The 15,373-nt window shown below is 40.0% G+C and overlaps 1 protein-coding gene across 1 annotated transcript in view; it reads left to right on the forward strand.

The window, feature by feature from the left end:
- Positions 1–809: 809 nt before the first annotated feature.
- LOC145999256 (uncharacterized) overlaps positions 810–15,373 on the forward strand; it is a 66,957-nt gene continuing 52,393 nt past the window's right edge. The window contains exons 1-2 of the mRNA XM_083136192.1: positions 810–1,500; positions 9,479–9,619. Coding sequence (XP_082992318.1) covers positions 810–1,500; positions 9,479–9,619 — 832 coding nt within the window. The remainder of the gene's footprint in view (positions 1,501–9,478; positions 9,620–15,373) is intronic.

Below are 15,373 nucleotides of genomic sequence, written 5' to 3' on the forward strand. Positions count from 1 at the left end.
TAGACCGGTGGCGCCGCATGTGATCAACTCCGCAACTACACACTACGTGAGTCAAAACTTAAAGTGTCTTGCTGCATACTGACATATAAACCAAGTCTGTATGTGGTTCCAATAAATAATTATAATTTATTGAAGTTGTAAACTACATAAAGAATCACCCTATATATATATATATATATATATATATATATATATATATATATATATATATATATATATATATATATATATATATAATGTATATATTTTAATATTGTTAACTGGTATTGGTGGGGTATACGTGGTGTGTAAATAAAATAATGAGAATGGCAACACTGCGCACGAACCGGCATCGCTGGTGACGTGGGACTTGGAGGGAAGGTGGATGAACATGTGATACACCATCAGTGCAATTTGGAACTCGCTAGCGTCACGTTGGTTGTCCGTAGCGATTGTTTTAGTCAAGCAGGTTTTGTTTGTGCGTTCGGACAATGAGTGACACGAACATCGAGCAACGGAATGCGATCAAGTTTTGCTTCAGACTTGGACACAGTGCAACGGAAACTTTTGCAAAACTGCAACAGGCCTACGGAGACAGTGTTTTGTCAAGGGCCTAGGTGTTTCGTTGGTTTAAGGCATTTTCAGAAGGAAGAGAGTCAATTGCAGACGAACCTCGCATTGGAAGGCCTTCGGTTGCAAGAACTGAGGCAAATGTCGACAGAGGCCGGGAGCTTGTGCGTGCCGATCATCGGTTGACAGTCAGAATGATCGCGGCATAGTTGAATTTGAGTCTCACCACCGTTCATCAGCTGTTGACCAATGAATTGGGGATGCGAAAAATCTGCTCCAAACTGGTTCCGAGAAACCACACGCAGGAGCAAAAGGAAATGCGGAGGGACAGGTGCGTTGATTTTTTGGATGCGATTCCCAATGATCCCTATTTTGTGGAAGGTGTCATTACGGGTGACGAGACATGGGTGTTCCAATACGACCCGGAAACCAAGCGCCAGAGCATGGAATGGCACACTATAAGCTCTCCAAGGCCAAGAAAAGCAAGAATGACCAAGTCAAAGATCAAAAGCATGCTGATTTGCTTCTTTGATAGCCAGGGAATCGTTCACAAAGAGTTCGCGCCTCCAGGCCAAGGGGTTAATCAACGCTTTTATCGAGAGGTTCTGGAAAGACTGCGAAAAAGGGTCATGCGACTGCGACCAAACATCAAACTGAACTGGGTGTTGCATCACGACAATGCGCCTTGTCATACAGCAATTTCAGTGAACACTTTTTTGACCAGTAAGAACATTCCTGTGGCTCCTCAGCCTCCTTATTCGCCCGACTTGAGTCCTTGTGATTTTTTCCTATTTCCGAGATTGAAAACACACCTGAAGGGACGTCGGTTTGAAGACGTGGACAACATTCAAAATGCTGTAACCGACCAGCTGAAGGCTATTCCAGTATCCGCGTTCCAGCACTGCTATGAGGAGTGGAAGAACCGTCTCCAGCGCTGTGTGGCTTCCAAAGGCAATTACTTTGAAGGAGACAATGTTGCATTGTAATGTTCTTGGAATAAAACAGGTAAAAAAAGAAACAGTCTCCTTACTTTATTTACACCACGTATAAGTTGTCTAGTAGAGTCCAGCACAGTTAATTCTGCCGTGCGATGCGCGAAACAACTAAAGAAGCAGTGTTGCTAATGGAGCAGATAGAAAAATCGCTGCAGTGCTCCGATGCACAGCTGTTACGTACAACAATAAAATGAGAGAATTCAGGTGTATCTAACGTTGAGTTTTAAACGTCATGCATTATACCAGGACTAGGATTAATATGTACTAACAAGTGGCTTTGTATGTAGCTACATACATATGAACTAAAAATTCGCAAAATATGAACTAACACATACGTAAAATTACCAAAAATGCTGCAAAGAAGACTTCTTCATACGATTCCTTATTTGAGTGATTTCAAACAAAATAAAAAAAAATATATACGTATATATTATTTTTCATTGCATTAATGCACTGGTGGCGTTCTAACTTTTCACTCCCAAAACCCGTATACACTGGTATGGAACTGCAACGGCAGATAATAACATGCCAACGTGTTAAACCGCTACAATTGCACCATAACACTCCTCCTCAAACAGTATTATTATTTCCTCTCTGAGATCTGCGACAGTCGGTTGCCTTTGTTGTACATTTACAAAGGATGCCGGCTTCGACAACAATAACAAGTACATATACTGCCACTAGACGATAAGCTGCGCGGCTTTTTCTTTTGTTATGAACCAGGGCCGGCGCTAGTCATTTTGCCTCCCTGGGAGGTGGCAGCAGATGCCGCTCTATTTCGACCCCCCCCCCCGGTCATTACGCAGCAACGGAAAATTGAAAATCAATATATTCCTAACTAAAACATCAAAATATAAAATAAATAATGAGACTTCTTATGCTATTTCAATACTATTCAGCGCAAAAGAATATCTCGCTCGATCACAGTTTTCAATAGGCTTATTTTTTTCTTCTCTTCAAATTTTGCCGCTCGGTTCGCCCTCCCCTTCCGCCGGACCTGCTATGAACTTGGTCACCCATCAAAGCATGGCAATTTTAACACGGAAAACAATATGTATCGCATTAAGCAGCAAAAATGACAGCCTCCTCCATGCAATTTCTACAAGAACACGTGCCGGAGCCAGAGTTGAAATGATGTTGGAGCCACATAATTTATTTATTTTGAATAATTCCAAAATTATGAAATATGAACAATTTGTTGCTGCTGTTCGCTGCTCTCTTGCCAAAATGCTTTATTGGGATGCTAACACCATGACTGGCTTCCTCCTTCATGAACTCGTGCACGTTGCTTAGAATTTCCCGAGCTTGGCTATGCAAGGTTTTTGATTTCAACTTCGACAGAACTGGAGGCATTATGGAATTTAACGTTCATTAGCAAACACACACTTTTACATACACACACGCAATACACGCACACAACGTCAAACCGGTCAAATACTTAGTATAAAATAAAAATATGGTGCTTCCAATGCAACAAAACTCACAGTCACTTTAACTGCCTTTCTCCTTCCGTGACAGAAATAGTGCTTCATTATTACATTTGGCAACACTAGTTACTAGCTAGCCAATGAACATGCACTGCATAAAAGAAGCGAGCACTACGCCGTGCTATATTGCCACATTAGCGTCCCTACCGAACGGTGGGAACCGCGAGCTGGAGCGCTATTCAATTGTTTTCAATGATGTTTGCGCGAGTGTGTCCAGGAATGGAATGACAATGTGGCAACAATAGCGAAGGTTTTCGAGCAGGGTAGAACACATGATGCTAAGAGAGAGGGAGACGAAACGAAAATTCGTTTCTACGCAACGGCAAATTTACGTGTGTGGCACTCTAGCGCGTGTTACCTCCCCGGGCATCATTTACAGCTTGTAACCGCCGTGGCATACTTCGAATAAGGTTGGCAATCACTTATTGGTCCAATTGCTCCCATTCTTCTTGAATAGCCACTTCTTAGCTCTTCAATTGTTTCTGGAACTATTGCGTGGTTTCTAATATGTCGTTTCAATAGATTCCAGACGTGCTCTATCGGATTTAGATCCCGACTTCGTGGTAGCCATTTTAATCGCGTAATCCCAACTTCGTCCAGGTACTCCATGACAATATTCGCAATGTAAGGATGCGCATTGTCATGCATAAAAACAAAGTCCGGGCCTATGAATGGTGCATATGGTACTACATGATCTGCCTCACAATATAACTGTGAGCTGTCATTGCCCCATTCTCTACAAGAACAAACTCTGTACGTCCTTGTGAAGAGATACCTCCCCAGACCATGACACCACCGCCTCCAAAGAGTGTTGTTTCAACAACATTGTGCATAACGCTCATTAGGTCTTCTATACACATGTTCACGCCCGTCTGATGAACGTAGGTTGAATTTTGACTCATCGGAGAATAAAACCTTTTCCCACTACTCCACATTCCAATGTAAGTGTTGTATCGCAAATTCCAGTCTTCGCTTCCGGTGACGTGCTAACAACCTGGGAGCTGTAGCCGGCCTCCGAGATGATAAACCACTTTCATTCAGTCTTCTACGAACTGTTCGTGAAGAGACCACAGCTCTATGAACATTTCTCAAACGTTGTGGTCGTACTATTCGCTATATTGCTAGGGTGCTAAATATAGCACGAAGTACTATCCGTGAAGGTCTCAGACGGTATGATGTAACTGGTTCCTATGGTAGAAGACCGGGTTCTGGTCGGAAAAGATGCACAACAGCACGGGAAGATCATTTAATGCATATCATAGTCTTAAGAGACCATCGTACGACTTCAAATAATCACGAAGAGCTACTGCTTTTACTACCTCTTCACGTCTCATTTTCAAGCTAGCAAACTTACAATACATTTGCAAGTAAAACACCAGCAATGACAATGTCAATAATATCTGTTACTATGGTTAATATGAACCAAATTCATGGCTCTCTAGATATTAAACAAAATAACATCAACAGGAATTGAAAATGAATAAATTAAAACAAAATTGCATGAAATTGATTTTGAGCCTACTATGTGTTCCAAATAAGTAAATGCGAATAAATAAATAAATAAATAAATAATAAACTGAAAAACTATGGAAAATGTTCAATAATGAATGTTCAATTGTTCAATACTTAACTGAGAGCTTAATTCATAAGTAATTGCAATTAAGATGTCAAATATTAAGGTGTCCAGCTGTTCTTTTGTCCAGCGATATATTTTATGATTACACAACATCTGTTTTAATATTCTTATGTCAGTCTTGAATATTCTAAATCAATTTTTTTGGTAATATAATTGCATATAATTGGAGAAGATTATTTAGACACCAATATTGATCAATATTTTGTACAAATTTTAATTATTGCAATTATCAAGTATCGGTATCGGTGTGAATCGGTAAGGGTATCGGGATTGGTTCAAAAGTGGTATCGACTTAGCCCTACAAAATACTGTTTTTTTCACATCATATTGGCCTTAAATTAAAGGAAACTTCGAATTTTGTATCATTCTCCTGGATAATCAGACTCCGCGAAATTATACGGCACTTTTAGAGACCCCGCGAGCGATCAAAACAACGGAAAAGATATCCGCCGTTATCGGTAAACCGATGCTTCCGATACCGATACCGAAACATCGGTTCGATACCCGGTGGAGGCACGTAATGGTATGGATTTCACTATAAACTGTAGGTCCAGTCCAAATTAGCCTTTCTGTGAACGATGTGGACTTAAAAAACCCAAACTCGAACGCGGTACCCCTGCCGTCGTGGCGCGCTGTGCTAGCCACTCCGTCACGAATCTCGAGAATCAGAGGATTACACTCACTGTAGATCCAGACGCCAGAACCTCGTTAGTCTGCAACAATGCAGTCCAGGATGCACTATTTTGCTTCCAAAAGTGTGCCTTCTTTTGTGACCAAGATCCCACAGGCGAAAAGAGCAGAAACCGAAGGAACACCAAAGTTGGAAACTGGAAGATAAATGGTTTCTACGAGTAAGAAAAAACGAAACAGAGCAAGACATTACACGACCATCTTGGGACTTCGCAGAGAAGAGTTCAAAAACGAGATAAAAGCTCTGAAAAAAGGAAGACGTTGGACACACATTGTTATTTGGTTGGAGAGCTCTGTTGTTCACATTGAATCGGTGGTACAGAGACGAGACTGGCCTTGGGCCACGTTGTAGATAAGGATTGTAACTGATGGAAAAAGAGAGAAGGTATAATCTCCTCTTTAACAACATCTAACAAAAGGAGATGGTATAGTGGAATGCAAAAGTATTACTCGGCAAATTGCCCCACACCGTGTTCCTTATTTTTTACTCTTGCACCCTACGTGTTTTTAAGGAATGCATTTTTACATATGTTGCTGCAGAGGTTGTCAACAGCTTGTCATGAACCTCTCATTGCGCAAAACAACGAGAATGAACAGGACAAGTTGTGTAGTAATACTTACGCATTCTGCTGTACAATTAAAGTTCCCACGTCAGAGCCCTCTGAAATCATCAGATGCGGTGAAAGTTCGTATAGGGACTAGGAAGACCATGGGGAATCGAATGCAGACGGAAGAAAATAGTTTAATTTTCACCACCAGGTGGAAATATGGCGCTGAAAACTGGTTCACAGTGAACAAAACACCTAGAAATGGTTCGTGCCACCATTCCTCATCATGTCTTACTCTTCCAAGGGTTATCCACATTTAAGGAGCGCTTATTGAACATTACTGTACTCACATAAACTCAAAATAAATACAATTTTGCCTGTTTTAGTTAGGAGGCATATCACCGTAAACCTGACGGGCATATGTGCTCATACTATAAAAATTAATCGCCGGCTCCTGTGGCGGAGTGGTTAGCACATCGCGCTTCAACGCCAGGGGTCCATGATTCGAATCTGTCCTGGGCATGGATGTGTGTGAGTGTCCATTCATCAATTCATCATCAGAAGAAGGAGGATAAAAAGGCGGAGGAACCGTTTAAATTCAGGAAACTGACGTCCTGGTTTATTTAAAGGTACCAGGACATTAAGAGCATACCCTCGAAAGTACGCGGGTGGAGGCGGGCTACTTCGAGAGGTTTCCCCCCCTTTAGATATGTATATGTGTTTCAAAAAGTATTATTTTATACTCACTCAATATGTTCTGCACCACTGTCTGCTTCATGTTCTAATTACGTATTATATGATTCATGCCATGTACTAGTGTATCTTGTATATCAATTAAATTCAGAAGGAAAAGCTTTGTAATGAGATGTAGTGAAAATGTGATCCAATGAAATGTATGATAAAGTTATAAATGTATACATTCTAAAGGTCAATACATTTGTATTAAATTTGTCCATTCATCAATTTCATCATATCATCACTCTTCCCCATCTTCGCAAATTAGCCAAAAGTGGCACAAGAAGCGAAGTAAAATAAACCAAATCAATCAATCTCTTTTATATATTTATTTATATACCTAGGTATATAAAAATGGATGGATGTGTGTGGGTGCGTATGTTTGTTGGTTCCGGCATAACTCTCGAACGCCTGGAGCAATTTCAACCAAACCTGGTACACGTATCACTTGCAATCTGGAAATAATATTTTTGGGGGTAAGGCACCCCTGGCACCCCTAGGGGTGGGGCGGGAAGGGGTGACATGTAAAAATAATGCAAAACGACTGATATTAAATTCCGCACAACAGACATCCGTAATTCTATGCAATCCCGCACAACCATAGTGTTTCTCGGGTTGTCTAACATTCAGGCTGATATGACTTGTGTTGCGAAAATGACCGATATTACTGTCCAGAAATAAGTGTTTTAGTATTTATTTACGTTCAACCAATTCACTAAGTACTAATTGAACTGCAAAATGAACTTGTCCCGACAAAAAAAAGCGATGTCCGTAAAATGACAAGATTTGTTTTACTTCTATTTTCTCCATTTCACACGTGGAAAAATCTGCTTTAGAGACAGATGCACTTTCCTATGCAGTAATAAGACAAAAATATATTTTTAGCCTTCCCTTTTATCAGTGTAAAAAATAATGTCAGTTTTCACTATGGCTGTCATTTGTTTTTTTTTCTGTTGTCCCTTTTCCCCTCGTTAGTGAAAATTCGATAACTTTGATTACGTCGGATGGTCATAAGTTCGTTATAGGCCCAGACTATCGACATGTTTGAAGAAAACAATACTTTCTCTATGAAAGACCACTGGGATTTATTTCTTCCCTGTTGTTTGCATTGTCTACAGTAGACTATGTAAATTATAAGACAATGTAATCTTCGTGTAGATTACGCGTAGACAACGCATGTAGACGTAAACTTATAGTCTACGGCACATCACTGCTGGCTAACCAGTTGCTAGTTTTCGCCTAACACGGTACTCGTTACCGTACTTGTCGATAGACTTTTGTTCCCATAAGACATTGCTCAGAGCAGACAAATCTGTAAAGATGGGTGAGCAACTTGAAGAATGTTGTAGGAAAATTACTGCTTTGTGCTTTTATTAAACATTAAAAAAAGAAAAGTATGGACTAGAGATTGGCTCCAAAAAAAATATGGTAATCAATGCATAGCGAACAAGCTTTTTAATGAACTCGAGCATTGTTATTCATACATGAGTTTCGCAGGATTCATTAAAAAACTGTAATAATAAGGATTTTCATTTTCGGCTAATCATATTTGTCACGTACACATCTCATCGCTTTGCATAAATACCTAAATATTAATGAATTGAACATGATCGCATTGCATGTCATCTCGTTCCTTTTTTTTATCGAACCAAACTCACAGATTTTCTTTACATGGTCAAACTTCGCTCTGATTGGCTGTTAGACAGAATCCAGTCGAGGAAAGCCAGTAGCAATTAGAACAAGTCCTATTCCTCCAAACCAGTCAAGCAGCCAGCCAGGCAGCCATCACATCCGGGCAGGTAGTCAGTTCAGCGCCAACTAACTGGATATCCAGTTCCATGTAATGCGACCTTAAACGGGCAATCGAGACAACAGCGCGGAGCAGGCATTGTTGCGGGCTTTTGTACTTGACTCGTGGACTCGTTGTTAATTTGTTTGAAATCACGGAGGTAAAAACTAGTCAGCTCGTTGTTGCTTCAAGTTCCTCTAATGCGTGGAAATGTATGAGAACATTTTAAAATGCTATGTGATTTCCATGGTTAAAAAACAAGTGTTTAAAACGCGGCAAGAACAATGTGTCAGTCTTATCTATTGATTGTATTTGGCGCTGCAGTCGAAGTGCAATTCGAAAGATTTTCACTTTCAGTCCACGACTTCAAAACAGAACTGCGAGACCATTCTCGGGCTGTGTACGAAAGGTACAAAATACAGACGAAGTATGGTCTTGACGGAAGTGACGTCACCTAGTAGAGTTCGAAAGCGCCAAGCACACAAGTGCACAGCTCGCAGCACAGATCGTTGCTGACTAGTTCACGTGATATCCGCACTCGTTGTTCATTTGTTTAAAATCAAGGAGGTAGAAAGCCAACAACACAGGTTAAATATTCGTTATAGGCCAGCAAGTTCTTGGTGAAAGTTCTTCTAATGTGTGGAAATGTAAGAACATTTGAAAATGCTGTGTGATTTCTATGGTGAAAAACAAGTGTTTAAAAATGCGGGGAAAACATCGTGTCCTCAGTTTTATCTACTGATCGTATTTGGCGCTGCAGTCGAAGTGCAATTGGAAAAACTTTCACTTCCAGTTCTCGACTTTAAGACCGTACTGCAAGAGCATACTCGGAGGATGCTCGCTTCAAGTACGGTCTTGCACATATTCGACACTGCCTTTAACAATGACAACTTTTTCTTGACTGTGCTTTAATAATCTATTGTCCAGTTATTGTACCAATAATTGTTTTTGAATCAAGCAAGTTGACATATAGCCACGCCATTCAGCATTATTTCATGTCATTCATCTTCACTTTCCATGGAACTTATCATCACTTCTTCTCTTTTCAGGTCTGGGCGAGGTGTTGGGTGGTCCCTGTATTGAGCGGTGTAACCCCCGCCTGCTGCACGCCTTCTGCCACGAAATCACGCACACGTGCGAGTGCCAGAAGAAATTCCCCGTCAGGCTCGGCAAATACGGATGTGCCAAGCGTGAGTAGATATCATGTTTCTGTCATTCTAGGAGCTGTATCTTATCGATGGATTCAACAGACATTTAACGAGATCGTTGCAGACATTAATTGTAGTACAAGAACCAGAGGGACGTGACTCTAATTCATAGGAGTGAGGATATAATGTATTACTACATTTTTAAGAAGAGATCACTCAACAATACGTCCAATGTCTGTTGTTAGTAGCAACAATTAATGATGGATTCAGACAAAGGCTTCTTTCCCACTTCTACATGTGACATGTCGTAGTTCCACCGATTGACGTGTGGCGGTAGCACTGCGCTGACTGTAGCCATATTTAATTGTGAGCTCTAATACAATATTCTCACGAGAAGAACAAATTACGTTCATCGAAATTAATATTGTAACGCAATGTTAATACTCCATTGGGATCAAACCAGAGACCCTGAGCCGTCTATTCTATTGGGTGGTGTAGTCATTCATCATTCATCTTCCAGATGGTTATCACTCGCTTGGCCTAAATGTGATATATGCAAGAGGTTACATTTAAAGGAATGGCAATAGAATTAACTTAAGTTAGACATGGGTTTTATACTCTCCATGACTGAACCGATATGTACTTAGTTAGGTAAGTATATTACTTGCCTCCCGGTTCGGATGATGGTCATTCCCTCAAATTGTTCCTTCAAGAATGGTAATTTACACACATCTGACCTTCCTGTCAGAGCTCACTCTCCTCATGCACCACTGTCCAATAATCGTCCCTCCAACAACCTTGCTCTATCCCGTTCACTCGCCAACTGTGTCCGCTCTCTCTCGATTCCCACTCTCAAGCTACATACGCCTCTCAAGTCAATCACCTAACATTTTCCTAATTACCTATTCAGCATTCCCTTCTCTGCTTCCTGCTATGTTGAGAATAATAGCAGATTTATCACTTCTATCCAATGCCTTGGGTACGGTACGATATGCACGTGAAAGAAATGCTGTTAAGTGTCACAGAGAACTTGTGCAAGCTTGATGTGATGAGGCGCTTCCATATCCAACAGTGATTAACTGGTTCACCATACTGATTTGCCAAGATCGCGTAGGGAGTTGCCGTGAACAGTGAGTAAAAGCTGAATCACACGTAACTGGATATCCAGTTAGTTGGCGCTGAACTGGCTACCTGCCCGGATGTGATGGCTGCCTGGCTGACTGCTTGACTGGTTTGGAGGAATAGGACATGTTCTAATTGCTACTGGCTTTCCTCGACTGTGGAACAGCCAATCAGAACAAAGTCTAGCCATGTGAAGATAATGTGTTTGCAAAGGGGAGTTTTGGTCTGTGGTTTCCGATAAAAAAAACCGATAGAGATGACGTACAGTGCATTCGTGTTCATGTTCATTAATACCGTATATCTCTGACTCAAAGACAACCCCCCCCCCCCATTTCTTCAACAAGGGATTACAGAAAAACTATCTTTGAAACTTGTAAATGGTTACCTTATTACAAGTAACTGAAGGAGACAATAAAAGTACCTGTACAAAAAAAATAAAATCACAGACATCCCGTAATCAGAGACTCAAAGCGCATGCAAACGTTCACAGTGTTTGGAAGTAACTAGTTACAAGTTACTCAGTTAAACTAAGAGTTACTTTTTTGATAAAATGTAACTGTAAATAGTTACTCTTAAAAGTGAGTAACTGTAACTGAGTTATTTTTTTACGATAGATGTAACGTTTTAACAGTTACCTTTATAGTTACTTTACCACACTCATAAATTATTGGCGATTTATGACTCAAAGTGAGCCGGAATTTAGTTTCTGCTGTGATATAAAAGCCCATTCTTTGATACATTAATTCTTGCAAACAATAGATGAAGAGGAAAAGAGAAAGTTGTTGTACTAAATTTGTCTCTTGGCGTGGTCAGTCCGTAGGCTCCAGCCAGGTGCCAGGAATTTCAAGGTTTGTCGTATGTTTCATCTTTTGTTTGGTAGACCTGAAATCCAAAGCGGTATACACACCTCGGAAGAGGGGTGGATTTCCCAGAAGCAGGAAGGAGATGAATTCCTTCCTATTGCTAACAGTTTGCAATTATCAGTTGTGTGCTGTGAAGTGTCTCTTGTTTCTGTAGCTTGTTCCTCTGTGACCATATAACTTCTCCCTCCTGTAAGCAGCATCCGATAGTTTCTTTCTTTGCTATAATATCAGATTAAGCTGAAAAGGGACGCACCCTTACTGCAATATTTCAGTGTTTTTACGAAATAATTCAACGATACTGGTAGTATGAAGGAAACTGAAAAAGACGAGAGCTAGCAATTTTGCATATGAATGGAAAACAATCCAATTGCTTCAACGTGATTTCATTTATCTCAGTTCCTGATAAATTAAAAATGGAAGTAAAAATATTTCCAGTTAGAATTCGCTTATTTATGATTATTCAGTATTTCTGGATATTTTGAAAAGTAATAAATTTTGGTAAGTGCTATTCGTTTAAGATTTAAACGAGAACCCATTTTCTTGCAATAACAGATACGACAGATCTCACCATTATTATTGATACAACACTGGATTACAACATTCAAGTGGCAAACGAAAGAACCAGGAAGACCCTAACGATCATTCTCGCTTGTTTAAGTAATAGTCTCAGAGAGAACTGAAGGGGTAAGTTTAAAATGCCATTTTCACCTTCATTGTTAACGCACAATTATAGGCTACTACATTTTAATTTTTATCATTTTCTGGTTCATAAACACTTAAAATTATACAACAAATGTATTTCTCTCTCATACGCCCTTTATGCGAAACAGACCTCCCTTCTTAGAATATATTCTACGTGTGTGATATATCTCTCTCTGTCTCTCTCTCTCTCTCTTTATATAGTTTCTAGAATCCCCCAACTCAACTCCAATGGACATTCCTTAAGAACAACAATGATGATAAATGCAAATGTTTCAGTCGCAGTTGCTCAGGTCAACCTCCGTGGCGGAGGGGTTAGCACAACACACTATACGTCAGGAGTCCCGGATCCTAGTTCGTTTCGGACATGGAAGTTTGTGTTTGTTCCAATGAGAATACAGAAAACAGAAAATTGACATACGTGAAAATTGAGTAGATCTGAATAACGGGGGATACTACCGCATAGGGATATTCCTTAAAAAAAAAAAAAAATAGTCGTTTCGGTGCCTGACTACCATGCGAGAGACCCCGGGTTCGATCTTCGGTGGGGGAGAACAGAGATTTTTTTCAACATGTTGAAGCGTCTCAAGCGCCGTATAAAGTGGGTACCTGGAGGAAATTCTGTAGCGGGGGGTAAAGGATGCCAGGGACGTGGTGCTGATCACATCACCCCCACCTTCGGCTGTGATCAGTAAAGTGTGGGGCCCTACGTCCACACTCCCCACATGCCTTCATGGCGTCACGCAAAGCACAGCAGAGCACTTTATTTTGTAATAAATATAAATATACGAAGACTTATATTATGTACCAGTAACATAAGTAAAAGACATGTTAGTCTTTACAAAAGAAATATTACAATTAATGATCGATTTGTGTAATTTGGTTGCAAGAAAATTTTCAGCAGACAGTAACTGTAAAAGTAACTTACAGTTACTTTTGAAGTACAGGTAACTGTAACTAGTTAGGTTTTTAAAAGTAACTTTCCGAACACTGAACGTTCAAGGCTAAAGCGGTAGGCGTGACAAAGGGTAGGGTTAGAGCTTATTAGAAGCTCGTGGTTCTGTTCAGTAAAGAAAAGAAAAACTCCACATCATATGCCGCGAAAGCAAGACGACCCCTTACTTCTGGGCATGACATTGTGGCAAAAAAACTCGTCTTGGATTCAGAAATATACGGTATTTAGGTTTTTATGCAAAGCGATGAGATGTGTACGTGACAAATATGATTAGCCGAAAATGAAAATCCTTATTATTACAAGTATATTAAGTTAAATGTTTTATTTTTAATTTGTGAATGAATCCTGCGAATCTCATGTATGAATAATTTGAATATGCATACCAGAGTTCATTAAAAAGCTTGTTCGGTACGCATTGACTAACATATTTTTATCGAGCCAATCTCTAGTCCATACTTATATTTTTTAAATTTTTAATAAAAGCACAAAGCAGTAATTAAGGACTATAAGTGGTAAACGTTGTAAGTGCTAAAAGCGAAAGTGTTGGGAAATCGCAAAAACCTGTTTTCCCACATATCTGGCACTTACAACGTTTTTACCAGACTGCTTTGACGCTGTCCACGAGGAAATATGGTTGCCACCTCGCTTGGCACTGCCATCGTTCACCAAATCAACCCGCAGGGACCTTCACACTAGTGACATCTTTACATGCCCTTTTGAACTACTTAGAGGGCTACCAGCCACTTTTCACGTCTACCACATTATAAAGCATGGCACATTTGACAGTTTAACGTGGAAAACGGTGTTTAAATTTTTGTGGCACTTACAGCTTTTACAAATTTTAGTCTTCAATTTTTGTACAACATTCTTCAAATTGCTCGTCCATCTTTACAGATTGATTGCTCTGCGCAATGTCCTATGGGAACAAAAGTCTATCGACAAGTACGGTAACAAGTATCGTAGCCAGTCGAGCGCCAACTTGGACATTCCTACTGGAAATCCAGTTCTGTGTGATTCAGGCTTAACTTTCTGGAGAATCATCTTCTTCCAGCTGTTCATCAGAAACCAGCAACACCTCTGCTGAGACACCCGATTGTGCTGCATCACAACTCAAAGTGCCATGCTGCAAATTCAGTGAGGCAACTGCTTCAGCGGTGGGATTGAGAAGTGCTACATGAACCCTGCTACAGTCTGTACATGAGTTCTTGCGAATATGACTGGAAGCTACAAGATCATCTACGAGGTTGTCACTTCAAGACAATCAATGACATAGTGCAGGCCTTAGGACGGTACCTCAATGATGTACGGGAACGTGATTCCGCGACGGCGTGAGAAAATTGACAGAAACTTGGCAACATGTACTTACTCGCCTGGAGACTATTATGCCTAATTCACACGGAACTGGATTTCCAGTAGGAATGCCCTAGTTGGAGCTGCACTAGCTACCTATTTGCTAGTTTTCGCCCCACACGATACTTGTTATCGTACTTGTCGATACACGAGTGGAAATGTAATGGCTGCCGCGTGAGATGTAAACAATGTATCACTTCACATTTTTAAAAGCCGATAACTATGGAACTGAGAGGAATAACGTCTCGTATAAAACGTTATTAGGTATAAAACAATGGCACTGCTAAAATACATACTTTATAACGGTTACTGTACACGTATGGAACAATATTTTAGTTGTTTTAATTGTAAACAAATACCGTGCACTCAGCATAGATGGTGTAATTCATAGCATTTGTGCTAGCAAAAATGTTAAAAGGAAGTGCTTTCGTCTAAAGACGACTTAAAGATGGACGATCAATTTGAAGAATGTTGTGCTTTTATCAATAATTAAAAAAGAAAAGTATGGACTAGAGATTGGCTAAAAAAAACAACTCTGGTAGCATATAAATATTCATACTTGAGATTCGCAGAATTCATTCAGAAATTAAAAAAAAATCAAACATTAATTTAATACACTTGTAATAATAAGGATTTTCATTTTCGGCTAATTTTATTTGTCACGTACACATCTCATCGCTTTGCATAAATACCTAAATATTAATGAACTGAACACGAATGCACTGTACGTCATCATCTCGTTGCTAACAAAAACAGCCAACACTCGGAAAGCACAGACAAAAAACTCCCTTTTGGAAAGTCACAGAT

This window comes from Lepisma saccharinum, chromosome 15 (assembly GCF_977018435.1).
Source record: "Lepisma saccharinum chromosome 15, izLepSacc3.1, whole genome shotgun sequence".
NCBI lineage: Eukaryota > Metazoa > Arthropoda > Insecta > Zygentoma > Lepismatidae > Lepisma > Lepisma saccharinum.